Here is a 24,212-nt window from a genome sequence, read left to right as displayed (position 1 = left end):
GTAATCCAGGCCAAAGGAGCCCCAACTAAATATTGAGTGCTGTACATGCTCATACTTTTCATGTTCATACCTTTCAGTTGGCCAACATTTCTAAAAATCCTTTTTTTGCATTGGTCTTAATTGATATTCTAATTTTCCGAGAAACTGAATTTGGGACTTTCATTAGTTGTCAGTTATAATCATCAACATTAAAAGAAATAAACATTTGAAATACATCAGTCTGTGTGTAATGAATGAATCTAATATACAAGTTTCACTTTTTGAATGGAATAACTGAAATAAATCAACTTTGTCATGATATTCTAATTTTATGACCTGTACCTGTATACAGTACAGGTCCCTCCACAAGTACTGGCACCCCTGGAAAAGAGGAGTAAAAAGAATTATAAAAATGAAATAAAAAAATCACTTTTTGGTAAATTTCTTTAATCTTGCACTGAAAAAAGAGAGAAATCCAACATTTGAGTGAAGTAAATTTATTCTGAAAAAAAAAAAAAAGAAAAACAACATCCTCATCAAGAAATAATTATGTTTAACAAATACACAACCAGGATAAAAAGGTAATAAACTTTATAAAAGTCAATGAAGATACTGTATGTTCAAAAGCGGGAAACTTAAAGGACATATTTCACTACCTGAGGCTACAGTCTGAGAGACCAGAGAATAAGGTTAACATAAGGAACTAAATAAGTATAACACTAACTTTTAATATTCTTAAAATTTTAATGAAAAATGACTGATCTAAAAGCTGGGCTGCTATGTAATAATTTCTAATTTGTATTTAACAACACACAAATTCCAATTCATTACTATTAATTCTGTTAAAAATTAAATTAAATTTTATGCATAATTTATCCATCCATTTTCTTTAAGCCACATTTATTTATTTAACTATTTAGGGTTGTTGGGACAGCAGCCTAAAGGCTAAAAAGCAGGGACCAGTTCTGGAGGGAGGTTTGCCATTTGTTCTTGTAGAAATAAAAGCAATGAGTATCACACAAGATTGACATTTTGTGTTGGTGGCAAAGACTCCCACAAACCAGTTTAAAGGCACTGGGCCTTCATGGCCAAAATAAGCAATATCAAGAACCGAGGGTACACAAAAGGTTGCATCACATGAAGAAAAATCCACAACATGGTGTCCAAGCTCCATCGAGAGGCAAAAGGTACCTGATTTAATAACCACACCCAAAACTGAAAAAGTATACATTTACTCTGATAATATAAAATTAAACATCTTTTTACAAAATTTCCAAGACATCAGCTACAAATGTTATGTCTTCAATGTAGTAGCAAAAACAGGTCCAACGTAAAATGAAAGCATCACAAACAAGATAAGTGTGGTGAAATTTAAATATACCACACATTAAGACCACATAAATTAATTAGTTATCTACCGAGCAGGCCAATAACAAGAGGAGGATGAAAATACATTTTAAGGTTTTTCTCCTCCTTAACATAAAATGCCTCATTTTTAAAATCTATTCACGCTGCCACTGTATAAAGATCAGACACAGTCCAGGAGGTGAATTCCCTTACTGTAAAAATTTCAGCACATTAAAGTTTACTTTTCTTCCTTTTCTTGCCATTTGCAGTGTCCTTCTGAGCCACCTCAGCAACTGGAGGAGCTCCCAGCTTCTTATTCTTGGCTTTCTTTACTTTCTCCTTTATTGCCTGAACATCTATTTTATCTGAAATTGCAACTATAAACAAAAAAAACAGTTTCAAGACAAGTTATACAGAGGGCATAACAGGAATAAAATTTTTTTTCACAAAGGATGAATATCTGAAGATAGATGAACAGTAGTTTGTTGCATTATCATTATCTGAGTAACAAAGCATATTGTTGTTTTTCTAACTGAATCAACATTCCTGGTCATCCAAAGTTAAAATAAACTGGATGATAAATTAACAGAAAAAAAAAAAGTTAAAGCTGATATAAATACCTGCTTGTTTCTTCACAACAGGTTTTTCTTTGGGAGGAATAAATGCTTTTTGTCTTTCTTCTTGCCTTTTACTTAGTGCTTCGGCTTGTTTGACCTATTAGTAAGATTCCATCAAAAAGAAAGATAACATTTACATGTCACTGAGCTTTAATGTAATACAAGATTGAGAGAAAAAAAAAAGTCACATAAAAAAGTAGCATGGTGACACAGTAGTTAGAACTGCTGCTTCAGAGGTCCAGTATCTTAGCTTTGAGTCCTTCTCCTATGTCAAGACTGCACATTCTCCACATGTCTGGCACGGTTTTCCTCCTGTCTTCTTAAAGACATGGAAGTTAGGTGACCAGGTGATTCTAACTTGCCTGGGTGTAAGTGTATATGAGTGGGTCCTATGATAGACTTGTGGTGCCCTGCCTAGGGCTGTTCCCTGCTTAACATTGGGGTTAATCATCTCTTTTTGAAGCTGTAGTGTAAAATAGAAAGGAGAGTGTGGGTAACAAGCTGGCCTAGGTCTCCAACATTGCAGACTTTAATATCTGTGTGGATCCCCATAAGTTCAGTTAATTTTCCCCCCTCATGTTTACCTCTCCTGCATTGTCAACTGGCCATATCATATCTCAATAGACATTATTACTGTCATGATGAGTTTCATTAATATAAACTGAAACTGCTCTGTTTAACTGGATATTTATATAAATGCTATACACTTTTACATAGTCACTGCTAATGCATCATGCCTGAAAATTTGTATTTCATTATTGATTTCAATTGTTCAAAATTATAAGGTTACAACAAATCCTGTATACTAACAAGGTGGATAGGAATTCCTCTCTAAGTGAATAGGTACGAATTACATTTATTTTATTAATATTACCAGTACTCAATACATTTACTGAGCACTTTTCTTTAAAGTGAATAAAAAAAAAAAAAAAAAAAACACACATGCAGTACAGGCAAATAAAGTGACTTGGACAGGGTCACACAATGAGTAAGAGGTGAGAAGCAAATCAAAAAACCTCAAGAAGCCTTAGAAGACTCTGCTATCTGTGCACTACAAATTTTAAAATAATATAATTCTGTAAATATCAATGCATGCATATAATTTTATCTGAAGTTTTCCATAATAATAAACCTACATATTTAGATATCATTAATACTTCATAATGAGTGATAACTACGGCCCAGGAAAAGTCTGTTTACCTATTATTATTGGAAGTATGCAATTCCAGCTTTGAAACATTACAAATTTAGACTGTGATTACTGTCTGGATTCCAGACCAATGTACTTTTCAAAACAGTTGCAGATGCACATGGAAAAATAATCCTTCCTATTAGCAGAAAATGTAATAATTACCTTGATTTCTTCAATCTTTTTCCTTCTCTTCTGACTCTCCTTGAGGAAGAATTCACCAGAAGCTAGTTCTTTGTCCACCTATTCAATTCAAAACATTCAAACAAATGTTAGAACATTTATCTCCTGATTTTTCATAGCTTCCAAAACTACCCCATCTTAGAATGACAAATCCCAATAAAACCAATTGCTATATACACAATGCCTATTACAGAAAAACTGAGTGCAAGGAGAGGGGAACCAACACTGAAAGGACCACCACCCCATTGGAGGGCAAACCTATAGACACCCACACATACAGGGACAACTTAAAATTATTCCTCCTAGCCATTAGACAAGGAAATTACAACCAAATAAAGGAATTGAACATTCAAAGTCCAATACAGCTTCATTCTACTTCCAGTGCAAAACGTGTGTACATGTATATCTAAATATGTCCACACCAATATTTTTTTTTTGCTTGAATGGAGACCATGTGCACTTCTAAGAGACAGAATAATCACAAGTATTAGAATTATACTGTGACTATTGCTTGTTTTTTCAATTACCACCTTACTCAGAGCTCAAGTCCTACCCTTTATTTCTCAGGAATTAAAACAAAACTGAGTGCCATTATGAAAAATGCTGCACATCCTCTCAGATATTTTCTTTTCAATTTTCTTGTTTTATAGTCACTCTGTGTGTGTTCAGACTAAAGTGTATGTGTATATATTTATCTACGTATTTATTTAAAGAGCTTCAATAAAAAAGCCACAATTTTCCCCTGGGAACATGTAAATTTCTCTCTCATTTTAGGCATGTTACACATTTTCCTTTATTTTAGAAGCTTGACACTTCTTTTCTTAACTGCTTTTATATAGTGCATTTTAACATCTTTACCATTATGTTTACCCTCAGAAACAAGAGATGAACAGAACAAAAATGGTCAATTTTTTTCAACAAGAGGTTATTACTTGTAACAGAAACACAAATTCCATAATGTCAACATAAAGACAGCAGACAGAGATGTGTAGAGTCCACTGCTGTAGTGATGCAGATTTAGAACACGTCCATCATGTAATATTTTGATACCATCACCAACACACAGCCAAAGTATGTTTCTTTGTGCACTTTTCTTATATTTTTTCTGTTGCTTGCATACAATGGGATAGAATAACAGTTCCTCATCCACACAATCAACACGTCCCTTGCGTTATTGTAGGCTACCAAAGCACAAGGCTTAGTGGCTTCTACATTTCCAACATGAACATTGACAGTCACTACACTGTGAACAACATCTTTTTGTCCTTGCACTTTATTTAACTGAATTTACCACAGTAGAACCACAGTAGCTAATCATAAATAGCAATGGTAGTTTCCCCATTGTCCTTTATTATATTTATAACAGTGTTCTGATGAGTGGCATGTTGATGTAGAAGTCAGCACTGCTGCCTTACAGATCTAATCAATCCTAAGCTACCCTGTGGTCCATGTGGAGTTTATAAATTCTCCCTGCGTCTATGTGGATTTTCTCCAGGTACTCTGGTTTTTCTCCCATACTGAACATCCACACATGTGATTGTTATGTTAGTCTGTGATTGTACATTAGACTGGTGTGTTGGCACTATGATGAACTGGTGCTCTGCCCAGGGCTAGCTCCTTAACCTCAAAGTTATGTTATCGTGATATAGATTTTTCTGTAAACTGCCCTGTACTAGCATATACCATGTAGGCAGAGAAGCAACTTGCTCACTGTTATGTTTTAGCAACAAGTTTTGGTCATAATATCTGTTTTTAAGGAATTTTAGCAAAATACTGACCACAAAGTTAGTAAATGGAAGTTAATGATGTCCTGTGCAATAAAAAAACTCCTACTGCAAGAAAACTTTATTTCTATCAATTTATACATTTTCATAACTGGAGCACTCAATTTAAGTGGTGTTTAAATATTAACGATGCCTTACTGCCAACAGTAAGCTCTTTAAACTTATTTTGCCAAGTATCCATTTCAACCTAGTGACCAAGTATAATGCTTTAAACAGTAATCAAAAATTCAGAACTCAAAACATAGCTCTGATATATGGAGTCAATTGGCCATATCTTAATTAGAATGTTAATAGGTCTTTATCATTTGTTACAATTTCTTCAGAGTGACATGCAAACCTTGGGGTACCCCTAAGTCAAAATTTCTTTTACTGATAATATTTAAGGAACAGATTAACTGATCTCTAGAAAAAGTATACAATTAAAGAATTTTAAGCAAGATTAGTGTTTTTGTTTTGTACAACTGCAAAGTGAAAAAAAGAAAAGGAGCACCATGCAAAAGTTCAGGCACCCGAAGGGATTTGAGGTCTTAGAAAACTTTCACCAAGGTCTCAGACCTTAATTAACTTGTTAGGGTTATTGCTTGTTCACAATCATTGTTAGAATTGGCTAAGTAATGCAAATTTCAAAGATGCATAAATATTCTGCAACTCCACAATCCAGCCATGGGCTCCTCCTAAGCAGCTGCCTAGCACTCTGAGGAGAAAGAAAAACAACACATGCCCACAAAGCAGGAGAAAGCCATTAAGAACATAGCAAAGTGTTTTCAGGTGCCCGTGTCCTCAGTTTTTAATGTTGTAATGGACAGCCGGGTCCCATGCCCGGCAGGGACGCCCCTGCTGCATCTGTTCCGGGGGAGCAGCCATGGACAGTTCAATACCTCCCCTGGGACGCTTGGTGGCAGCCTCCCTGGCAGACGATGATTCCCCAACCCGGCGCATGGCTCCATGGGAGATGGAGTCCTCCACAGCCTGGTTGGGGGGTCGGATGGCCGCTAGGGGGAGCTGCATGAAGTCTGCATCCCGGCTGGTCGAATCTTCAGCCCCACCCGGAAGTGCAATTAGAACCAGGTGGTCAAGCACCTGGAATGCTTCCGGGTGGGTTATAAAAAGGGCCAGCCACCACCACTCAGAGAGCAAGAGTTGGGAGGAAGGAGACGAAGCTTGAGGAGGAGTGGTGGTAAAAGGGAGAAACTGTTGGTATTGTATGGTGTGGAAAAGAGTGCTTTTGGGACTGTGTATTGCCTGTGGGTCATGGGGAAGACGTGTGCCCACGGGTGAAGTGAAAAATAAAAGTCCTTGTGCTTTATATGTGCCTCTGTGTCCTTCTGTGCCGGGTCGGGCGCCTATATAGCGCCTTTTCTACAATGTATTTAAGAAATTGCAGTTAAACAGTGGAGATCAAGCTGAGGTTTGGAATTCCAAGAAAACTTTGTCAGACCAGCTCATAGGATTGATAGAATAGCATATCAAAACCTCCATTGCACTGCAAAATACCTTAAAGTAGATTTAGCAAACTCTGGAGTGGTGGTGCACTATTCTACTGTGTGGCAAAACCAGTACAAATACATCCTTCATGAAAGCGTCATCAGGAAGAAAAAGAAAGAAAAGCAAAAAAAAAAAAAACCCTTTCTTGCATTCTCACCACAAAAAGTCAGCATCAGAAGTTTGCAAATGAACATCTTAACAAGCACTTTGGAAGTAAGTCCCAAGGACTGATGAAGTCAAAGAGTTCCATGACTAGAGCACCTCTGTAACTGTTAATTATGAAGGTAGACCAATCATGGTTTGGGTTTGTGCTGGAGCCAGTGGTACATTTCATTGGTATAGGGTAGAATGGAATCATTTAAATATGAGAAAATTCTGAAAGCAAACATCACACTGTCTGCTAAAAAAAGCTGAAGATGAAAAAGCAGGATGGCTTCTACAAAAGGGTAATAATCCAAAACACAACTCAAAAATACATAATGGACTGCCTCAAGAGGCGCAAGGTCAAAGTTTTGGTATAGCCCGCACAGTCCCCTGAACTAAACATCATTGAAAAATCTGTGGATAGACCTCAACAGAGCAGTACATGCAAGAATCTCACAGATCTAGAAGCCTTTTGCAAGGACGAATAGGTGAAATCCTCCAAATAAAAAAAGCGCTTAAAGGCTGTGATGCTTGCCAAAGCGGGTGTTAAGTACTGACAGTGCAGGTTTCCCAAACTTTTGCTTTGGGCCCTTTTCCAACTTTATTATTTTGAAACTGTAAACAATAGACATAAAGTAATCCTGCTAAAAATATTAAAGAAATGTGTTATCCGTAACATTAAGCCTTTTGGAAATACAGTAATCTTTCACTTGCTTAGCTATTCATAGTAACAGAAATTTTGACGACTGGTATCAAAACCTTTGCATGACAATGTTACGTCAATCATTGAGAATTCATTATTCTGTTTTAGCACGTATTTAACATAAATTGCAATATACAATGTGGGATTTAAAAAATGTATTTCAGTACCACAAAAGCAAGCAAGTTTAAGCCTGTACTAATTAAAGCACTAAACAAAAATAAATAGAACTGAACTGGTTTTGCCACAGACTGTGATATGGTTTATGATAAAATTCTGCAGACATTGCACATCTCTGGTTCAGTCTCTGAGTAAAACATTTTCAATAAAGATTCATTTTTATTTGTTAGGGCAATCACTCAAACACATTAGCAGTAACACTAATATTCTGATCAGCGATTACAAGTACATACAGTATAGCACATACCTGACTCTCTGGCTGTGGTGGCGGGAATGGTGTGTACTCCTTCTTCACCACTTTCTTTTTAGGAGCCTTGCGTTTGCTTAGATTTTTGGGTTTGAAATTGGGTAAAAATCTTTCCCAGCTTTGCATTCTCAGCTCAGGATCTTTTGACAATTCCCGCTTGATCATTAAAGTCTAGTTTATTGGAGAATAGGGAATAATTCAAGGAATGGAAAAATGTTACAGTTAATATAAGGTTATAAGCTATAACACAAAAAAAAATCAATGAAAATAAGGCGTTTATTTTAAGTACATCAAAAGTCTTACACAGATGTAATCAAATCAATCTTTTTATTGATTTAAGGCTAAAAATCAAAACACAGCATTTTTGTTCTGTTAAAGGAGAAATATCAACCAATTTACATTTTTACCCTATCTGTGAAAAATCAAGAAAATATTTTGTGGATCGGGGTGATTTACCATTTAGTCTATTACCTTTAATTTTAAAAACTGAATTAGAATAACTAATTATTTTAAAATGAACAGAACCAAAACTCAATATATTAAATTAGCCAATCACGGTCAAATCAACACAAACAAAACTATGTGATATTAAGGTAATCAGTTATTCTAAATAAGTTAAAGGATATAAAAGTTGGGGAAAAAAAGAGCAAAAAACGATGAAGCAAGAAAAATACAGCTGTATGGGCATGAAAAGCTATGACAATAAGTATATTTTTGGAACTTTCACAAGGTAGGAAAACCCAAACAAAATGTTGTGTGATAGAAAATAGAGGGTTGTGACAAATCATCCAAATTAAATAAGTATAATTAGGTGCAGTGGCTTACAGTAGTTGAAATTAAGAAACTTGTACTGAGCACCAACAGCCACAAGAGGGAGCCCTGGACTAAAAAAGATTTGGAACGATGGACAGGAACTAGCAGGCTTGAACAATTTGCTATAATTGTTCCTTATACTGTATTCTCTTTGTAGAAGAATGAATTAGAGACTGAAACTAGATAATAAAATGGTCCACTCTAGAAACAAATGAGGTACCTTAATGTTGTATATAGGATGAACATTCTTCATGGTATCCACCACTACTTTTCTGACCTGCAATTTTAAAAAAAAAAAAAAAATTTTATATAAAAAATGTAATAAATACATACATAAATAAAATAAAATACACAACACACATACATATACATATGCATAAAACACACAAATTTAACTTTCATTTAAAAATATGCTAACTACAAAAGTAAAATTTGACCACTGCTAACTGTATTACTCCACTCAGGATCATACACTTGAAGGAGGGGCAAGAATACAACTGGGAACCTTGTGCTTTACATCTTTCTGTGCTTAGCTACTAAGATGCAATCAATGCCCACTTACAACTGGATATAACTAAAACAGAAGCAAGAACAAATACATAGTTTGTGCCATGATTGCTTTTACTTACTTCCTTTAAGCCACCATATGGTCCAAGTGCAGATACAGTGTTCCCCTGTACCATAACATAACAGTTTGTCAAAAGCTCTAATGCCTGCAATGGAACAAAATAAGACAATTAAAGCAATACTGAATAATGTTCCAACAGCATATGATAAATTTAAAGAATGACATGCTTTTTGTTGAAGAATGATTGCATAATGGTGACAAGGGCTACACAGCAAAAAATATGTCTCTAATTTTGTGTTTTTTCTGTGTGGGGATAACCTTTACTTTTTTAATAGTTTTAGTTTTTTTTTTTTTTATATAAAGTCTTATTTGTTATGTACAGAATATTTAATAGCATTGCAAAGTTAATGATTTGTGTGACAGAATTTTGAGTTCAGATCCTGGTTGGAGCAGTCTCTGTAGGGGAAGATGACGAGAGAAACTAAATATGTTTTAGTTTGTTATACTGGTGAGTGTGCATTATACACATTTTCTCCTTCTTGTGCAATACTGATAGGTCTTCTCAGTTAGAACTGCACACAAGAAAATAAATTGGAATGAAGTCACATGCTGCTGAGACATCTTTGTTGATTGATTGTCAGGAAGAGTAACAAACAAGAGTACATGTAGCAAAACATCTCTGATGCTTCCCAAAGTCTGCCTGAAAGTTAAAGGCCTTTTTATAAAGCCTGCATTAACTTTGTTTGTCATTTCTATTAACCAAGTAGAAGTCCCTATCCACATAGCTCCTAAACAATCACAAAAGACACCATACTGTTGAAATATGTAAACAGAAAAATAATAAAAGATCAAAAGTAACACACTTGTGCCCCATAAGACACAAAAACAAATTAACTGCCAAAAATAGCAAGAAAAATACTATCAATCTGAGAGAATGCTGTTTTGCAAAAAAATTAAGAATGTTGCTGATCTATCTATACTTTCTGTATGGGTGGCTTGGAGAGTCAGTGACTGCTGAGGCATTTCACTGTTGTGTCCATCTTGGATAATTGAAGATGGTCTACCTTCCAAAACACAATAGAAAACTAAAGAAAACAAAACAAACAGTGGCATGTTCAAAAGATCATGAAAGTGCATTCAATCGGCTGTTTAGTGTTAGATTGACATGCCTCATAACCCTTTATTGGAGTAGGTGAGCATGGAAAGTAAATTATTTACTTTAAATTACTTTTGCAATGAGATTGACGCATTGATTTTTATACAACCACAGCATCCGTCCATCTGTCTTGCAACCTGTTTATCCAGTTCAGCATTATTGGGACCTACTCAGTCAACAGTGGGCATGATCCAACCACACTCATTCATTCATATTAGGCCAACACTATCATTATAGTACCAATAAAATGTATTTGGTCTGATATAAACAAATGTTTTATTTTCTGTGATACTTGTATGCCGAGTTAAGTATTAATTAGACTATATACTATTAATTCCACGGTACTGGAACCGGTTACTAAATGGTCATTATCTCATTGTTATTACTCTTTAGAATCTTTAGTAGACCTCGAGCCCTTGATGTGTGCTCTGGATTGTACATAATAAGTTCAGAAGTACTGATGAGAATTGATTCACATCTAACAAATTCCAAAATTTTACCCTAATATTTATTTGTTCCTTTAAAAAAAAAAAAAAAAAAAAAAAAAAAAAAAAAAAGAGCTCCCAAGGAAACACTGTTTCTCAAGAACAAAAATGTACACAATTTTGTGCAGACCACGTACTTTCAGATGCGCAACAGATACTATGGCATGCACCTATACATCATATCCCGAAAACCAAATGCACTGCTTAATAGTTTGATATTACATGATTATTTACCCTCTACAAAAATGGATATTGGCAAGTTTATAAAAGTATACATTCAAACTTAGGATGCTGTATCGATGAAGCAGCAGCTACCATGTAGTTGCTCACAGCCAGCTTCCTATTTGCACAAAGAAGGCTATACATACTCCACATTTTGATTGCTTGGAGATTTTTCGCAGTCAAAGGTAAGTACACTAATTAAATTTTCTGGCAAACTTGGCACACTCTATGACAATGGACTGTAGTTTTTATGTAACATGCACTGTAAAATGTTAAATTACAATTGATGGTTATTGCACAGTAGTGCTGCTGTCAATCTTCATTTTCTTTAGAGTATAACTGAGCATGAAACATCAAACTATTAATGTGTGTTCTGTCAATCAGAAGATATATATAGGTGCACATGACTGTATCTCGTACACATGTGGACGTATCTGGTGTGTATGAGATCTGGTGAGCATGCAATAGTTTCCTAGAAAAAAAATCTGTCAACTTCTCTGCAAACAGTCTAAATTGCCTGCTTGCTTGCTTTGCCAAGTGAGGCATGTTGCAAACTTTTTCTGTAGCAGAAAGTAGGAGACAGAGCTGGAAGCAGCAGAGTTAAAGATGATAAGATTTGCACTGGGTGTGACGAGGATGGACAGGATTAGAAATGAGTACATTAGAGGGTCAGCTCAAATTGGACAGTTGGGAGACAAAGTCTGCGGGGTGAGATTGTGTTGGTTTGGACATGTGCAGAGGAGAGATGCCGAGTATACTGGGAGAAGGATGCTAAGGATAGAGCTGCCAGAGAAGAGGAAAACCTAAGCGAAGGTTTATGGATGTGGTGAGAGAGGACATGCAGGCGATGGGTGTAACAGAACAAGATGCAGAGGACAGAAAGATATAGAAAAAGATGATCCGCTGCAGCAACCCCTAACAGCCGAAAGAAGAAGAGTAGTACAGGTAGCCAAGTGCTTCAAGAGAAGCAGCCTTTACTGGACGTGCCAGCACACAAACTGCTGATTGATGCGATGGCACAATGGAACAGTGCTTTAGAAATGCTGGAAAGGTTTTTGGAACAACAGCGAGTCATCTCAGCAGTTCTGCATATAGGCAGCAAGGCTGCTTCCGGTGTGACTGGCGTGCAGTGCGCTTGTCTGCAACTCATCCACCACAGGTTCCCAGTTATTTGTAATGTGCGATTGTCATGTAGGACTGCCCTGGGTGTTCAGCTATCCACACATCTGATTTAAGTGTCGAAGACAGTGATTTCTGTTTAAGAGGACACACCATTTTATGTGAGATAGTACAGTGCATTTCTCCTTAGAAAGCCTACAACAAGCACATTAGCGACATCATCATGATTAGACGCCCAAAATGAAGAGAAGCAAAAATCTACATATAGTAATTGAGCAGGATAGAGATTGATCTTGAGACTTTAAGAATCGATGTTGAATTGTTTAAATAAAAAAATAACCATTAACCTGAAAAATTGATATTTTTACCCAGGCCTAATAAGCATGTAGTATCGCTTTTCTGTATGTCCAAGTATTATCTTTGCTTTGTGGGTTATTTGTAACCAGCTCTATAAGAAATTTGGTTCTTACCTTGTTTGTGGTCTATAAAAAATGTTTTGGAGCTCTTTTGTGTTTCTTGTGTGTCGCCTACCAGCTAATGCAAAATCTTGTTTGGATGACTGAATTTGTTATACATAGTATGATGGCTCTTCAGAAATTTTGTGCCCTTCGATTTTCAAAAATATTATGGTTAAGTTGTTTTACATTTTTAATTCATTAATTCACAATTTGGGCTGTTTAATTTATAAAATCTGATTTCTCTGCACAGATAATGTGATGTAATGAACGGGAAAGTGGAACAGGGCACACTTTGCATTGCATCTCCATCCATCCATTACCCAACTCGCTATACCCTATCTACAGGGTCACGGGGGTCTGCTGGAGCCAATCCCAGCCAACACAGGGCGCAAGGCAGGAAACAAACCCCGGGCAGGGCGCCAGCCCACCGCAGGCATTGCATCTCTCTACTTTTTAATGCACATAGGAAGTTCAAACAAAACTGCTTATGACTGCTAAAATCCATTAAATATAGTAATTTTTACCAACTATTTTGACTCTCTATAATTGTCCCATTTATCTTTTTTTTACAGTATATAAATACATTGTAAGTTTTTAAAATGTTCTACAAGTGAAACAAATACATGTAATAAATTACCATTATAATGCAACATATAAGTATTTCATTTATCAAACTACTTAACAAAAATGTACAAAAAGAGTTTAAATGTTAATGGGGAATGACCTACAGTAGCTAACGTGTAGCAAAGAAAAATATTAAGAGTTTTATTTTAATGTGTTGTGAGTTGCAAAAAATAAAAATAAATTAATTTGTTCATACAAAACAAAAGGCTTTGTTCTACCAGTATGCAGCAGCACAGTGAATTGACATTGTGGAGAAGTGACAATCAAATACTGCATATCACACTCACTAGCCATATCCTGACCTAAGTTGGCAAACTATATCATAATGAAGAAACCCAAAACACTTGCAAAAACGAGCATGAAATATCTTAAAAGAAACGTCCCTGGTGAGTTCTGTTGTTAGGCATGGCCTTGGTTGAGAAAGCCAAGCCATTAATGTTCATATGACTGTTAGCAACATTGCACTGAATCTAATCTTTCAATGTACCTGGTGGTTAAAAATTTGTTCTATTCAGCAGTGGTTTGTCCAAAATAAAAGACATAGAGAAGATATTGCTTACCTTTAAAGTTGACCCTTTAGGACCAATTAGACGATGCCTCCTTTTCACAAAACTTTCCCTGTTTCTTACTAAGGAACCAATTTTAATTATATCACATGCCACATCATCCTGAAGAATTCTCATAGCCTAAAAAAATAAATAAATTCTCAGATATTTGAAATTATAACACAATCTTGAAAAGTGAGACCTAGATGGGGTGAAATATAGTTAGTCTAAATCAGTTATGGTTCTTCCCAGGGAAAGAATGGGCTATTCCATCCATTTATGAATGACAATTTGCCTCTTTTGGATGGTTTGGGTAAGTTGGACCCTTATTTACAAGATACATATTAGCAATCCAAAATGACTTCAGAGTAGTGCTGCAGTATCGTTCATCTCCAACCCTGGAAGGATGCAGTGGCTGCTGTAGGTTGTCCTTCCTGTCACTTTCTTAAGCGATGTTCAATTTCTGCTGTTAATTGATTTCTTTTCTCTTTATTTTAATTGCCTTATTTTGTAAGATTCAGTTCTGTAACTTGATTATTTTTCCTTACATGGCAGCAAAACAAAAATGTTGTTAAATAAGCCAACAGATAACCTGCCTCAAACTCCAAATAATTTCCCTCCAACCGGTTTCTAAATTAATTAGAGACAGATTTTTGTTGTTAATTAAACACATTATTTAATTACATGTCTTGTTAGTGCTCTCACTCTACTACAGCAGACATTTTCAAAACTCTACATGTTTGGTGGATCTTAGCAGATCATTATTACTGGGATATTCACTTTTCTTTATTTTCAAATAGTTTGATGCATGCAGGTTAGCTGAATATTTGTTGGCTTGATATCTCGATATTGTTTAGTTGCCATGTAAGGAAAAAATAGGTGGTCTGCATCTTAAAAAGAAATTAAAACTAAGACAAAAGTCACTAATTAACAACATGGCTAGAATGAAAATCTTCAGCCATTACGGCCCCCACGATCGGGGTAGGGCATCCAGCTAGACTATTACAAGTCATCTGAAGTGCATGATATGGTAAACAGGTGGGGATTTTATGTGGATATCTGCTGTTGAACTTAATGGTAAACAGGTGGGGATTTTATGTGGATATCTGATGTTGAACTTAATGGTAAACAGGTGGGGATTTTATGTGGATATCTGATGTTGAACTTAATCTGTGAAATCAGATCACAGCTTGAGAACAACTGCCAGAGGCACTAAAATGTATAGGTAGGGAAAAACGGGGTTTTGGGTCACCCTACTCATGAGGCCAACTGGATTAGAAATGAAGGGACAAATAGATAATATTTCTGATATTAAAATACAGAAAGAGAAAAGAGACTTCATGAAAATACACAAGACCTAAATAAAGAACATACCTGTTCAAAAGGAACACTTCTTGCAAGCAGCTTTATCAAATCTCTAGCTTTTATAATACTATATGGGTCAAAAGTCTTCTTTGACGTTGATACAGTCATACTGCCTTCAATCAAATCCAAGTCTGCCTTAACATGCTTAAAAAAGGCAAATAAAAAAAATAAATGAGTCAACAACTTTTTGCACAATACAATGTTCATCTATTCACTCAGTTGCTATCTTAACTACCTCAAGAACACAGGAAACTGATGCCCATTCCAGAAGCAAGAGGTAGATGATGGAAACCACAACAGTGAAAGGTACAATCTTATTTACTCAGTTAACTTGTTTTTTTTTTTTATTAAAAAAAACCCACATGAAATAGTCTCATTGCCTCTGATAATGTGTTTTTTGGCTAAGCACAGCCATGTATTAATTTGTACAAAGGTAAGAGGAGCTTGTCAGTTGGATTCAGGCAAATACTGATATTTACTCTAAATGTATAGGCCCAGAAGCTACTTTATATTGTGAATAAATGCTCCCAAATGGCTTTGTCAATATAATGTCATTTTTTTTTTAAATTGGAAAGGCAGGGCACTGCAAAAACCTGTAAAACACAATTTTACAGAAATTAAATATTAGCATGTGTTGCTCTAGATACATATTTGATGAAGATGGCAAAGTGATACTAACTGTAACTAAAGGACCCTGCCACCAATTCTTTGATGTTAGAAAATAGTCTATGCTTCTATTGTTTTGATTATCAATTGAACTCTGATTTGATGTGTAATAATGTATTCAAGTTTCAACTACAGTTATCATTTTTTCCCCCAGTCTAAATTCATTACCTTAACATTCTCCTGTTATGCTTCATTTTGGGCATCAGCATTTTAGGAACCAAGATATACAGATTATAGCCATGTTTAATTGTTCATTAAATATGCATTATATTGATCCACAATTTAGCCCTAAAATGTATGCTATCATATCCACTGTCACTCTTCAGATCTCAATTGCGATTTGTTCCACAGAGACATTTTCTTCTGTTGCTGACAGCCAGACATTAAATCATCTTGGACAAAAATCGCTGCCAACAACTGTAAGAAAGCCCTTATCTAAAAGATATATCCCTTTCTCACTACACATTGACAAGAACAGAAGAAATGAAGTGTAATGTTCTGTAGTTTAGAAGTTCAATGTCAGTATGTCTTTTGACTTTGCATTTTTCACCATTCATGCGGACATAGCTCTGAAAGAAAAAAAAACATTCAAGTTTCTAGTAAGCATATTTTAGTATACAATTACTACTCTTTGGCCACTTACAAAAGTTCCACCACTGAATACACCTTTCAGGGTTAAAACTTTTTTTTTTTTTTTTTTTAAACTACAAAGGATCGCCTATCAAAGAATCTCCACCCCAACCCACTTGGCTGCCTCTGATTCAAGCAATGACCTTGAGAAATGTGGTACTTCCTTTTTTGGCTCACCTTGTACTTGGATGTTTAGGGTCACTGTCCTGCAACATCACACGACTTCTAGTGTGTTTCAGCTGACAGACGGCCACTCTGACAGTATCTTGTTAGATGACCCGATAAACTTGAGAATTCATTTTTCTCTTAATAAGGACAAGCTGTCCCGATGTACTTCTTGATGTCCTGCATTGGACATCATGCCTGTTCAATACTTTGTGCATGCTAAACTCACAGACAAAGATGTTAACTTGTTGCAATGATTCCTTCAAGCTTTTCTCCGTTACTGTAGGGTTCTTTTTTTAATCTCATTGAGCATTCTATGTTGTGCTTTTTGAAGCATCTTGGCCGGGCATCCACTTCTAGGGATAGTTGCCACAATACTAAATTGTCCCCATGTATATAGAGGTTGTCTAACTCTGGACTGAGGAATATCTAAACTCTTTGAAGTTAAATTTGTAACCCCTTCCAGCTTTATGCAAATCAACAATTCTTGATCAAAAATCTTCAGGGATCTCATTTTTGCACAGCCTGTTTGTCATCAGCAGATGCTTCTTACGAATGGCAAAATAGTAAAATGTTGGAGTCTTATTTTGTAGTTCAAACTTCTAAAACGCACCTGCAATCCGATTCTATAGATTGAACTCCAAGTTTACTAAATCTTGACTCCAGTTAGCTTTTGTTAAAGTCATCAGCCTAGGAGTTCACATATTTCTTTTTGATCTACTCTTGTGAGTTTTTGAACAATGTCTCTCTATTATAAAAGAAAATCTAGAGATGAGACGAAACTATTTCCAAGAGATTTTTTCAAGTCCCGTGAGACAAGACTATTGCCAAGAGATTTTTTCAATCCCGGCCTCCTCTCAACCATTTACGGTTAACGCCCCACGCCCACGGTCCTCTCATTCATGTGAATGCTTTTGTCAAATACAGTTCCTGCGCTCTCAGCTCTTATAAATTTTTACATTTTCTTCACTTTAAGTTCCCAATAAAAGAAGACGTATTATGTCCATATCTAAATAAATTTCATCCTGAAGGGCTACCAACAGAAGAAATGAGTACACGGGCAATCCTAGCGCCAAGTAACGATGAAGTCAAATGAATTAATGCGAAAATTGTTGATTGGTTACACGGCAAATTGGTTAAATGCGTATCAATAGACTATGCTGAAACAGTTGGTGGTGATGGTGCGGAAGACGAAAACATCAACTTACAATAACCCGTAGAATATCTACAACCGTTAACACCGTCCAGTCTTCCACTGGCCGAATTACTGTTGAAAGAAAGATGTATCGTAATGTTATTGCGTAATTTATGTATGAGTGTTGGGCTATGCAATAGGACAACATTAGTTGTATTCAAACTTGGTTGAACAATTCTGACATGTAAAATTTTAACAGGCAACAAGAAAGGTAATGTAGTACATCTTCCGCGGAAAACGGACACCAATGGAGATCTTGATATGCCATTCATAGTAAAATGTGTACAGTTTCCCGTTAGAATAGCTTTTGCTGTAACAATTAACAAATCACAGGGACAAACATTTGAAAACTCGGTTTATTTATTAAAGAGAAAGAAACGATATTCACTCACAGGCAGTTACACGTTGCATTGTCACGATGTAACTCCAAACACGGAATCAAAATTCAAAGTGATACTGATGAAAAGTTAATTCCAAATATTGTTTTACTGAAATTTTAAAGTGTAAGTTTAAAAAGTATTTGTGTGTTAATTTCAAAGCCAAACAGAACAAAAACATAAAATGCAACAAATTCCTCTAATGCAACATAAGACATAATTTTCTTTCAATTTATTGTGTTTTATTGTTTTTTACTATGGTTAATTAATCACTGTAATGTAAAATAGTTAGGACTATTATGCATATGTAACAATTCCCATGAAAATAATCTGTTTAAATTGTACATCTGCTTCCCCATACGCAAGCGGCAGAGCCGCAAAGTGGCTAGCGCCCGGACGGGGTTGGCGAGCGAAGAAAACAGGAGGCAGAGCCATCTAGTATTCAATATGGACAAGAGCAATACAATAATGTGTGCATTATTAACTAAAGCAGATTGTGTGTATCAATATATGCAAAGGTGACCGACTCATTCACTTACCAACAAAAACACAAAGAAAGAGCATTCTGATACATCAATACTTAGGGGTTAAAACAACAAAAGAAAAACTAAATACCACAAAGTCTTAATACCTTAACATTTATTATTGAAATTTGGGGATGTTATAGAAATAAATTAGCCAAAGCTTTTTTTTTTTTGTTTTTTTAAATTCCCAAACATTTGTTGGTAATTAAGCTTTAGTGAGTGGGGAGCCCTTAAGGAGCATGTCCTTCTCTGCTTCAGCGGTGATCATGCAGAGAAACGGGGTTGTGCAGTTAATGCAAATGAATGCTGAATGCAGAACAGTGCTACTTAACAAGCGGAGGCTGTAATTGCATAGAGACATGGGGATGGCAATGAGTGAAAAGGGGCAAAGAGATGAGGTGGAGAGCTGCATGGATGAAGTTTTCCACTATGAAGTGGATGAAGGAAAGTTAGGTGTAAATTAAAGACGACATGGTTAGCAAGCAACCTCCTAGAGTACATACGGTACTCCCTATTTCAGGGTTTCTCAAGCTAGGTCCAAGGGACCCACTGTGGCTGCAGGTTTTTGTTCCAACCAGCTTCTGCTTTTAATTGCACTCCTGGGCTAATTGAGTGAACTGTTATTTCCCACTTTGTGTTTTGGGAATAATATAGAAATTAGAAAAACAAGTTTGGTTAAAAAAAAAACATATATATTATAATGTACTCAATGAGAAGTCAAGCAGAGTGATACCTTTTATTGGCTAACTGAACAGATTACAATATGCAAGCAACTTGTAATGTAAAAAAGAAGGGGCCTAAGCTGCCTCAAAAGCTTGCATATTGTAGTCTTCTAATTGCATCCATCATGGCTAACACAGAAAAACACCATTATACTATTAAAATGTACCAAACAGTTATATGGGAATAATATATATTTTTAACAATATTTTCATCTTGATTTTCATTCTACTTTTGCAAATCTTCTAGTTGTTTAATTAATCCATTTTTACTAATTAGTGGGTTTGACACTAAAATGCAGCTTCTCATGATTCAGTGTCATTTGTCTGGGTATCTGTTCGTTTTTAATTATTATTATTAAGATACAATGTAGGGAGCAAACTGCAGAGAGAAAGGGCAAAATATAATGAAAATCAACAAAAGAGAGTTAAGCATTTAAATCTATAGCAAAAACAGAATTATTTCTAAATATCTTACAAATGTAAAAATCATGCCGCTTTGCTTTTGTGAATGTAGAGTAAGAGAAGAGGAAAAAATACCAGCTAATTATTGGAGATCAGTGTTATCAGTTGTTGTCACGGATTACAAATCTGATTGGAAAAAAACCTGAAGCCATAGTGGGCCCCCAGGACTGACTTTAAGAACCTCTGCCCCATTCGGCTGGCTTTTCTTTACTCCTTCCAATGCAGTAGAAAAGACGTACAACTTCGAGCTGGACTGGACGTTGAGTGCTCTTATATAAATAAACTTCAAACAACAGGGGTTTGTGGGGCGGTTTGGTGGTAAAATACAAGCGATATAATGGAGACCAGGATTTCCCATACGAGGTCAGACTGTGATATGCTGCCACGCTCTGGCTTACAAAGATGAAACAGAGAACGGCCAGTACAGCACACCAGCCCACTTGAAGTGTTGGGTACAGCACAAGCCAGGAGCAAAGGCATGCCTTGGTCAGTACAAACACTTGCCCAGCTCAGTAAAGGGCAGAATAAAATTAATAAACTGAACATAGAGGAGGTAGACACTGTACATAGTTCACAATATTATTTCCTTTCATCTTTGTCTTTCTATACAATGCATAAAACATTGAAATCCACGGAACACAAAAGCACAGCATGTAAATGCCAATGCTGTATGTAATAAGATAAAGGAAACCACAATTCAACATTTATTGCTTTTGATCTAAACCCTCCAGCAGTTTGTAACGGTACAAGATTACAGATCAAAGCATTACATTCAAATCTGACTGAAGCTACCACTTTTACAGGACCATCTACATGGTGAAATAATACTTGTACTCAAAATTCTCATTATTATTCCTACTAATTAGCAGTTTGAATTCAAAAGAATAGTTTTCTGTGTTTTGCAATGACTATCAACAAAAACCAAGTCACTAGGAAATGCAAGAATTCATCTATGGCTGGGACATTTTAGTCATGTGCATTTAATTGTATGTAGCATGTTCAAGAGGAAAAAAGGGCTCCAGCGAGCTAATATTAGCCCACACGGAAAAGGGGAGGAGGTAACTGTATACAAAAAAGAACTCCGTTACTTACATAGCACTTCTCTTGCATTTGATTAACCCGCTGCACTACAACTGAGGCTCAATGTCTTAAGAAATTTAACACAGCCACTTTATACATAGTACATACAGTGATTTCCAAAAGGTTCACGTAATTTTTCTTGACACTGTATTCATAAATTTGAATTATGTTGATCATGCAGTACAGTAACATGCATTAATTTCGTGTGTTTATATTTATGAATGACTGGCCTTTGAAAGTATAGTGCTATCAATACTCTCTGCACAGCACAAGCTTATGAACGATGAGACTGCGGTAACTCTGACTCGACTTTTTAAAGCATTTAAAAATTTTGGTCAGGATGATTACTTACATTTATGACTAGACTAATATAACAAAATCCAAACTTTACAATATTTACATTTACTATACAATCATACATTAAGGAATAAAAATAAATCAAATATTAAAATGCATATAAAAATATCCACAATTAATCATGCTTTGTAAGTTGTTAAAAAGTAAAGAGTGTAGATTGACTTAAACTGGTTGGCATCTTACATGATCAGCCAATGCCTTCTGCACTAGAGGCCAGCATTCTTTTAAATACGCTTCTCTGTATTTAGGGAATAATGTTGCAAAACTGCTCTCTTCCAGCAATCCCCGAGGATTATCTTCTTTTGTAAACGGCGGTTCTTTCCATCCATCTGGTACAGTGAGCAGCTCGGATTCGTCTACTTGGGAAACGCATGAAACATAAAAGTTTGAAAAAAGCAAAATACATTTCAGATATAACATTCCAAAGCATAGTGTATTACTAATACTTTCAAAAATTGAGCTTTTCGTACAGCTTTACAGTAAACTTTTAGTTTCCACCTCCACGAGGAATACGTTTCAAATGTATACAAACTGATACCTCTACATAACAAATAAAAGCTGTAGTTCATTGTTTCAAATATTCACACAACAAACAAAACACGTTTGCACAGGCATTCTTCAGAAATGCATAATTGAGAACGCAAGCCCATACAACGATTGGTAAACAACAAAGAAACGCACACTCGCTCTCAAAATGCATATGCATTTAACATATAGAATCACATATTTTTTTAAAGGAAAAAAGAACAAACCTTCATCGCCTTTCTTTTTCCTCTTCTTCTTATCTTCAACATCCTGAGCGCTGACATCGTGCGATGTTGTGGACGACGCCATGCTGCCGATTTCACCTTCGACCTCAAAGTCAGCCAATAGGCCCTGATTAGTTCAACTGAAAACGCTGTCCGATGGGAAACAGCTACTTACCGTTCCAACCGGTAAGCTAATGTGATGTTTTGTATTCGATGATGTGTATATAGAAAGTCACTGTTTCACAGTCTGGTAGGGAAACCCGCTTTGCAGTATGTTTTGTCTCATAATCTACCTAGACAAAAAGGCAAAACTGCACTAAAGGCACACTTATACATTGCACAGTGGCATCGTCTCGTTGTCCCCTTGCCAAAACACACAAAACTGCGAATTCCAGTTTCTGAAAATGTGAAGAGTTAGCGATACGCGTATCGCCAGAATTTCATTGATGAGCGCTTAAACGATCTGCCTTATGCAGTGGTCAGCCTGTTAGTATTTTAAAGTTTAGTACGCGTTTATTCGAGTATTACGGTAGACTGCCGATTACTGTATTACAACCATGAAAAGAAGCCACCGCTTGCATTTTTGCGATGGGTCTATCCGCCGCTAGACTCTGTTGGGCTTTTCCACCTTCCTCCAGTCACAGTTTTTTAATGAACTTAAGAGACGTTACATATACAAACATTCAGCCTAAATTAAAGCTTGCATCCAATCCTTTTACACTTACGAATGAAATATTTACCATTATTGTTAAAAATTGGCCAGAAATTGCGTGGTATAATTAATAGACGTGTTCCAGTTAAAGAAAATAATATCCTTTAATTCGAAAATAAAAATAAATAAATAATAGAGAACAGTAAGATATGAACAAAGATGATCCGCTGTAGCGACCCCTAACGGGAGCAGCCGAAATAATAATAATAAATACTTACGTGCAAAACAAGTAAACATTTCTTTCCATAAGTTTCTAGAGACAGGAAAATTAAACAAAATATGTTGAACTTCTTCTGGTTTAGAATAAGAAAATGTGCAATTGATAACCTATAGCTGGAAACGGTTTACTTACAAGCACATTAACTGGGTCAATTTTATGAAAATATTGTTTTGGACTACGCATACCTTCAATAATTAATCAAGATTTCGGCCAATTGATTTTATTTCTCTTTATAATCGTCCCAAAACCTCCCATGTGCACTATACGGTATTTGAATTAATCAATTTTTTTTAAGGGAACATGAATCCTGATATATTTGTTACATTTTTGTTCTAAATATGTATAGAGCGCCAATAGATACATCAGGAAAGCTTGGGAACCTGATTTAATAGGTTTTACATACAAGTTCACTGGAATACCATTTAAAAATAAATTCCGGGAAAAACGTATTTTGAAATACATTAGTGGTCATCTGAAACACTGCCATTTGTATCAAATACTGTACATCCAAAATAAAAATAACCTTGTTATCCCCGCTGCAACTGCTCCGTTGATGAACTGTGTCCTCAGTTGGAGTCTTTTGGGGGTTCTTTAAATATGCCATGAAAATCAAAGCACACTAGCTGGTTAGTAGTGCTGGCTCTGCCTTGCTTAGTCATTCACTGTGTTGACTTTACAGGTTTTCCCCGTGTTCCTGTGGAGTTTCCTTCCATATCCCAAAGGATAGTTGATTCTGTATGCTGTGTGGGTGTACTGGAGCTCTGTCACAAGATGCGTTCTGCATTGCAACGCACGCACAGGTCCATTCACCCTGAATTTTATTTTAATTTAATTGGTGATGCTGAATTGGTACAGTACGAATAAGTGTACGAGTTTGTGATGGAGAGCATGATTTAAAATATACATGTAATATCAAAATCAAAATTATCTGTTTTTTCAAATTTCAAATCTATATAATATAGAATTAAAATTATAGGATAATTAGGAATTTTGAACAAATTACAATTTTATATAATTAAAAAATCCTAATTTTTCTATAATTTGAATTATATATGTATTAAAAAAATACAATTTGTTCCAAATTCCCGATTATTTTGTATTTATACAAGTAAAAAATCTAATTTGTAACAAATTGCTAATTTT

At 35.7% G+C, this 24,212-nt stretch overlaps 1 protein-coding gene across 2 annotated transcripts; it reads right to left on the bottom strand.

Moving 5' to 3' along the window:
• Window positions 1-878: 878 nt before the first annotated feature.
• On the bottom strand, window positions 879-22,305 carry krr1 (KRR1 small subunit processome component homolog). 2 transcript variants are annotated; one of them, XM_028818390.2, is made up of 10 exons: window positions 22,141-22,305; window positions 21,572-21,744; window positions 15,220-15,354; window positions 13,861-13,986; window positions 9,298-9,381; window positions 8,889-8,945; window positions 7,856-8,026; window positions 3,298-3,375; window positions 1,947-2,040; window positions 879-1,703 (listed from the first exon to the last, which is right to left on the bottom strand). In XM_028818390.2, the coding sequence occupies exons 1-10, from the start codon at window positions 22,220-22,222 to the stop codon at window positions 1,558-1,560; spliced, it is 1,146 nt and encodes a 381-aa protein (XP_028674223.1). In that variant the 5' UTR covers window positions 22,223-22,305; the 3' UTR covers window positions 879-1,557. The 2 variants fall into 2 exon arrangements, with proteins under 2 accessions (XP_028674223.1, XP_028674214.1); XM_028818381.2 differs by having other exon boundaries at window positions 21,572-21,747; window positions 22,141-22,300.
• Window positions 22,306-24,212: the final 1,907 nt, after the last annotated feature.

The sequence above is a fragment of the Erpetoichthys calabaricus genome, chromosome 1, assembly GCF_900747795.2.
Source record: "Erpetoichthys calabaricus chromosome 1, fErpCal1.3, whole genome shotgun sequence".
Classification (NCBI taxonomy): Eukaryota; Metazoa; Chordata; class Cladistia; order Polypteriformes; family Polypteridae; genus Erpetoichthys; species Erpetoichthys calabaricus.
The sequence above is the reverse complement of the archived record's forward strand: the minus strand, read 5'-3'. Positions and strand labels throughout refer to the sequence as shown.

Coding starts and splice junctions, on each gene's coding strand:
- krr1 (XM_028818381.2), bottom strand. CDS start 22,222: ATGGCGTCGTCCACAACATCGCACGATGTCAGCGCTCAGGATGTTGAA. Junction 13,987..15,219: donor GAAGTGTTCCTTTTGAACAG/GTATGTTCTTTA, acceptor TTATTTTTTTAG/GCTATGAGAATTCTTCAGGA. Junction 2,041..3,297: donor AAAAGATTGAAGAAATCAAG/GTAATTATTACA, acceptor TCTTACTAATAG/GTCAAACAAGCCGAAGCACT.